We start from the raw sequence: 6,725 nt of genomic DNA on the forward strand, positions 1-6,725 counted from the left end.
TTTTTTGTTCATCATGAGTAACACGGCTGAATCTTCCGTCGGGAGAAACCTTGAAGTCGTGAGAGTGATCGAACACACTCGAAACAAAGACATTTGGGATCACTACGATTTATGTGAGATGTCAAATGGCTCGAGGAGGGCGCGTTGTAAACTTTGTCTAAAGTTTCTTGCATCGGAAGGAAACACAACGTTGAAGAACCATTTGACAAAATCATGCAAGGCACTTCGCTCAAGATCGAATCCTAGTCAATCGAATCTTACACCGCAAGGTGGTGTTTTTGTTTACGACAACGAAAAATTACGAGAAGCGTTTACAAAGTTCGTGATTACAAAAGCATTGCCGTTCGACCACTTTGATGATGAAGATTTCACGATAACAATTCAACAACTAATGCAACCACGTTATACTCAAGTAAGTCTACTACCCTTAGAAGAGATGCTATAAAAATGTGGCGTACGGCGAGGGAAAAAAATGATTTTAGGATTCCAAGAACACCGTTATGGTGTGTCGCTTACATGTGATGTTTGGAGTTCCCCTCATAATATCGGAAATTCTTTTTTAGCCGTTACGTCACATTGGTTAGATCGAGATAATTGGCAAATGATGAAAAGAACAATCGCGTTTGAATTATTCGGTGAGCCGCATACCGGTGCTAATTTATTTACACTTTTAAAAAGGGTAATTTGTCTTTATAAATTAGAAAATAAAGTTTTTTCTATATCCTTTGATAATGCATCGAATAATACAAACGCAGTTCCAAGATTGAAAATATTACTTTCACCGATTTTAGACGGTGCGTTTTTTCATACCCGTTGCGTTGCACACATAATTAATTTATCCGTGCAAGCCGGTTTGGAGGTTATTGAGCCGATTAGATTAGAATTTAAAACAATGATAAAATCGGTTCTTTGTAACAACAACAAAAGACTAAATGATTATAAACGATTTTGTAAGTCCGTTAATAAAAAGCTTTGGGTCCTAATTTGGATTGTCCAACTCGTTGGAACTCAACTTGGATGATGATACTGCCTTAAGGCAAAGGGAAACATTGCAAACATTTCACGATCGACTTTTCGAGAGGGGTCATGTCCCAAACATTATCCGGATTCGAGTTGGGAAACTATAGCCAAAATAACCGATTTGCTTGAGGTTTTTAAAAATGCAACAACTTTTTTATCCGGTGTTTATTACCCTACTAGCCCGTTGGTTCTTAATCAAATATTTTGTTGGCTACCCGACTAAATGACTTTGAATTTGAAACCGAAGTTTTTCAAGAAATTGGCCTTGCAATGAAGGAAAACTTTAAAATATTTTAAGAGATTCCCCCCATTTTTACTTGTGCTGCCGCTTTAAACCCAACGTTAAATGTTGGTGGGGTTGAAACACTAATTGAACAAATTGCGTTTGCTTTTAATCTAACCGATGATGAACCCAACTTTGTCCAAAACCAATAAATTATTTTATAAATGTTTTCGAGACATGTTTGCAATTTATTTAACTAAATACGGATCAAGTAGTGTAATACACGATCAAATGAGAATGAATGCGGAATCATCTAGTAGACGTCCAAGTAACATAAATTTGAATCTTTTTAACACTCTTGTAAATTCCCAATCCAAACGATCACGTACTACCACCCCAAGTAACGAGTTGGGAAATTATATGTCATGCGATTTTCTATCAAAAATGACATTTGAAGAGTTTGAAAGTTTGGATATTTTGGCTTGGTGGAAAGAAAAGGAAGCACAATTTCCGATTCTAGCCGCCATAGCCCGTGATTTACTAACCGTCCAAGCTTCTACGGTAGTTTCGGAATCCGTTTTTTCTGTTAGTGGCAGGGTTATATCGCAACGGAGATCAAGACTAAGTCCCGAGTCGGTGGAAGTATGCATTTGTTTAAAGGATTATTTGGATGGAGCGGCTCGTAAGCAACATATCACCACCCTAGAAGATGCAATTGATGCCGATTTGGAAGCAAACTTACACATTGAAGAAGTCGAACTTGGAATATCCCCTCCAAACGAAGAAAGCGAAGATGATGAAGAAGAGATGGCAATGTAGTTTATTTTATAACTTTATTTCAATTATCGTAAACTTTGTTTCAATTATCGAACCTGAAGTTTTTAAGTATTTGAATTTATCGAACTTGGAAGTTTTTAAGTATTTGAATTTATCAAACTTGGAAGTATTTAAGTATTTCAATTATGTTGAGTTAATTAAGTATTTCAATTAAGTATTTGAATTTATCGAACTTGAGGTTTGATGCTTTCTCTTTGATTCTCTCTTGATTCTAGTTGCTTGATGTTTCTTGTCTTTGATCAATGGCTTCTAAGCTTGCTTAAATACACCTTGAATCACTTCTGAACGTTAGTGATAATTAATGAAGATAATATAGCCGTTTAAGTGTGAAAACATTTAATAAAAATGCTTGGAGCGTGGGGGAATCGATACCCTCTCATAGGGAATCGGTACCCTCTCATAGGGAATCGGTTCCCTAAGTGTAAAATTCAAATATTTCGACCGTTGAATAGGGGGAATCGGTACCCCTATGGGGGAATCGGTTCCCTTCGAGCATTCTGGAAATCTCGGAGCCAAACCATTCAGTGAGGAATCGGTACCCCCTTGGGGGGGAATCGGTTCCCTATGAGCAATATGGAATATTAAAATCGGTTTTTTTATAACCGGTTTTTTAAAAAAACCGGTTTTTTTAAAACCGAAACCGGTTACACCGGTTAGGATATCCGGCCCTCCAAATCGGTTAAAAACCGAACCGGTTATTTTATAAACCGGTTTTTTTCTATGAGAAAAAAACGGATCGGATAAAAACCGATCCGAATCGGATTGAAATCCGACAAATGTTAATCTCTACCCACATGTCTCTTGCAATCATGGACATCCAATTAATCTTTTCATATAAAATAAATTAAAGTCAACGACGTAGATGAAACAAAAAAAGGGGTCAGTACCCTCAAAAAAGGGCCAACGACCCCAAAATTTTATTGTTATTCCACAAAGTCCACCATAAAATCTTTCACAAGATGGAGCCGCTTAACAAACACCTCCATCACATTCCTTCATAAAAATGCTTTCTTCTTAATAATCAAACTCACATGAATTTGTAACCAAAACCTTCCTCTTTTTATATAGTGAAGCTTTTGGAACATAAAATATGGGTAACTATGTTGCTGCTCTCGCATGCCCTTCATCCGTTGCGTCCGGGAAAGTTATTTTATGGGACGGGTCGGTGAAGAAGTTTAGTTGCCCGTTGACGGTGGCGGAGCTGATGCTGGAGCATCCGCAACAGGTGGTTGCAGAGTTCCAGGCGGCGGTGAATCAGAAGAGGCCGGTTCCGTTGCCGGCGGACCACGAACTCGACGTGAAAAAGGTTTACGTAATGCTACCCATCAAACGAGGGAAGCCGACCACGTTGTCGTCGGAGGAAGCTCGTCGTGTGCTTTTGAGTGCGAACTCGGTGTTGAGATCGAAATCGGTTCTACAGTCGTCAAAGTTTCTCCCCCTGTTCGCTAGGATTTGCCCTGCGAATGATGTTCACGAGATGGAACGTAAAATCCCATCGCAGAAGAAGGACAACGGTGGTGATATGCATGAGGAAGTTCGATGTTTAACGGAGTTTCTGCCGGAAAATGTCGAAGGTAGGCCGGAGTATTTGATTAGGCAATATTCAGGCAAAGGGTGGAAGCCAGGCTTGGATACCATAAAGGAGAAAATGGTTGAGAAAAAGGTTAAGGTACCCCATTGGCTGTTTTGAACCTTACAATAAACAGCTAGCTCTAGGTTTCTGTAATTTCCCCCCCTTCTGCTAGGATAGTATTCTACGTTGTGCAATTATGTTCATATCATTACAGGGAACTACTTTGTTCGATTATCAAATGCCATCCTTTTTCTTTTTTGGATTAAGAGTAAATTATAAACTTTTAAAATGTTAAAATATAAAACAATGTTTTTTAATCAATTGATTAATAAACAAAGCTGACTGCATAAAATTTAAAAAAATTTAAAAAAATTTAAAAATAAAAATATATTATTAATAAAAAAATATAAACAAATATAAAACACATAATAATTTAAAACTTTTAAAAAACAATTACCCTATGAATCCATCTCTATGTATAGTACTACATAATTTATTGATCGGAATTTGAAAACGTTGAAACTCATTTTACGATGTCAAACCATCACTAAAAGGTTATTTTGACAATATAGCTAACAAATTTCAAAATTAATTAACGTGGTCATAAAAATTTACATTACTACTATTGTCAGATTTTTTAGTTTTTCTCTCTCTTTTTCTTTTTATGCAGTAAAGTTATCTAAAGTTTTCCATTAGATTAAGGGGTAAAATACACAAATGGTCACCTAACTATAGGGTGTTGTTATGTTGACTCCCTCAACTATTACAAGTTACAAAATAGTCTATTGACTATAAGATGTTATTTTGTTGAGTCTCCCGACTATTAAAAGTTACAAAATAGTCACCTGAATATTCATATGTTCCAAAATCGTTATTTTCTGTTGAAAATCGACGACCGTCTGAGTTAGATGTTAACATGCTCACTAGGATATGATAAAATTTGATCCCATAACCATTTGAGTTGTATTTTGTAGATTGAGTATACGTTTGTATTATGTCATAAAGTCAATGCTTGAAAACAACGATGGTTCCTATAGACATCATTAAAATATGATTTTATTATATCTAAGTCAGTAGATTAACGTCCAGTTTAGACGACTGTTAATTTTTTAACGGGAAGAGGCCAAATTTGGAATATATGGATAGTCCAATGACCATTTTGTAACTTATAATAGTTGACGGACTAAATAAAATAGCACCTTATAGCTCGTGGACTATTTATATATTTTACCCTATATTAAAACTATAACTATATAAATATAGATTTTTATATTCGATGAATCATTGTTGACATTGACTTGCACATTAAAAAACTTTAAACAATTCATAATAAAATTTCAATTTTTTTGAATATTACTTAAATTATATATTTTTGTATTTATGGCATTTTGAGTGTGTGAAATAAAGTATTTTATAAAAATAAATATAAGATCAAATGCTATTTTCAATCTTTAAACTTCTTTTTGTCTTTTTTTATTCTCAAATTTTTTTTATTTGTCAAAATAAATCACAAGAGAAATGTAACATTCTTAAATTCAACTCAAAATATTTAGGAAATTTAAGATATCACATTAGATTATTTAGACGATTGATACTTTCAAATCGTTTTAAATTAAATCATAAGTATCTAATCACATTGTAATTCATATATGTCAAAATAAAATCTTAAACATATGAACTTTTTTTTTATATAAAATTTGTTAATTTTATTAAAAATAAAAAATATCTAAAATTATAATGAAGGTCTACAATCACAACTGTAAATTATAATCATTAACTTAAAAAACTAATCATTTTCAAACAAGGAAATGTTAAAAATCCAACTAAAAAACTCGAACAAAAGATAAATACGAATAGATTTGATTGATTGCATCAACAAACGAGCCAAAAAAAGAGATCAAACTATTGAAAGATCACCGATAAAACAGTAAATCAGAGTCGAACAACGTGAAAAAACTATCCAAGAATGAAAATCGTGTATCCAATATGAGGGTCCAAAACATAGAAGATCAATATGATAACAAATAAATATCATTTTGATTAGTAAATGCGACATCAAATCAAACCTTAAGAAAAAGATAAACGAAAAGATCGATCAAGCGATTGATAAAAAAAATAAAAAAAACGTGTCAGAAGACAGAGAAAATATGTTATAAAGATACAATTTCTAAAAAACTAAAAAAAAGATAAATAAAGATGTAATATAAAAATAAAAGAAAAATAATAAATATTATCGATTGACAATGAACACTAAACTTAATATAGTTATATGAAAATAAAGATGAAGAAGAGAAAGAGTACGACTCTAAGCCATAAACATATGAATTAAAATGTTTATAAAAATTAAAATTCCGTAATAATTTAAAGTATAAATTGATATTTTTAAGGCTAAATATCATTCGATTGACCCGATGTTGACAATTGAAATCTTCTAAATGGATAAGAATTCCCCCAAAAGTAGAAGTTAATGTGACATGTTGGAAATTCAAAAGAAAAAAAATAATGTGACATGTTGGACAAAAATCATACTCTTTATGTCATATACTTATCCACCCACCCATCTTTCTCCCCGTCCCCGCCTTGCTGTAATTCTCATTGCGTATTTTTTATCAACCATGCCCTAAAGTTGTTTCAACTTGATGAAGGGGTCCACTATTTTCGTGACCCATATTTTAGGTGCACATTTGTTTTCGATTTGTTACAGCTTACCAGTCATGATTAAGTAACCATTGTGATATGTACCACCATCCCTTATGAGCTGTCTCACTTTTAGAGATTGCAATTTGAATCATATCATATGGATTTGTATGAATATCGATATTATATTTTAATAGTAAAAGAGAATATTATTTTTTAAAAGAACTTGAATTCGAACAATTACGTTTATATGTATGTGTATATTAAATTCATTTTCATTCCTACCCATTCTCTGGTACCTTTTGACCCACGTTGAGCCAAATATGGTAAGCAATTCCTTTCTTGCTTTCGTTAATATGAGATATTTGAGAATTGCATTAGAAAGCAATGGAGTTCGTTGTAATCTGCTTTTCTTTCTTTCTTTTTTCTTCTTGA

General features: G+C 33.3%; 1 protein-coding gene across 1 annotated transcript; it reads left to right on the forward strand.

Annotated features, from left to right (window-relative positions):
- The first annotated feature begins 3,054 nt into the window (after window positions 1-3,054).
- Window positions 3,055-3,862, forward strand: LOC120188713. The gene has a single exon (XM_039192121.1). The coding sequence runs from the start codon at window positions 3,171-3,173 to the stop codon at window positions 3,768-3,770; it is 600 nt and encodes a 199-aa protein (XP_039048052.1). The 5' UTR covers window positions 3,055-3,170; the 3' UTR covers window positions 3,771-3,862.
- Window positions 3,863-6,725: the final 2,863 nt, after the last annotated feature.

Source organism: Hibiscus syriacus, unplaced genomic scaffold (assembly GCF_006381635.1).
Source record: "Hibiscus syriacus cultivar Baekdansim isolate YM2019G1 unplaced genomic scaffold, ASM638163v2 tig00116951_pilon, whole genome shotgun sequence".
Lineage (NCBI taxonomy): Eukaryota > Viridiplantae > Streptophyta > Magnoliopsida > Malvales > Malvaceae > Hibiscus > Hibiscus syriacus.

Coding starts and splice junctions, on each gene's coding strand:
- LOC120188713 (XM_039192121.1), top strand. CDS start 3,171: ATGGGTAACTATGTTGCTGCTCTCGCATGCCCTTCATCCGTTGCGTCC.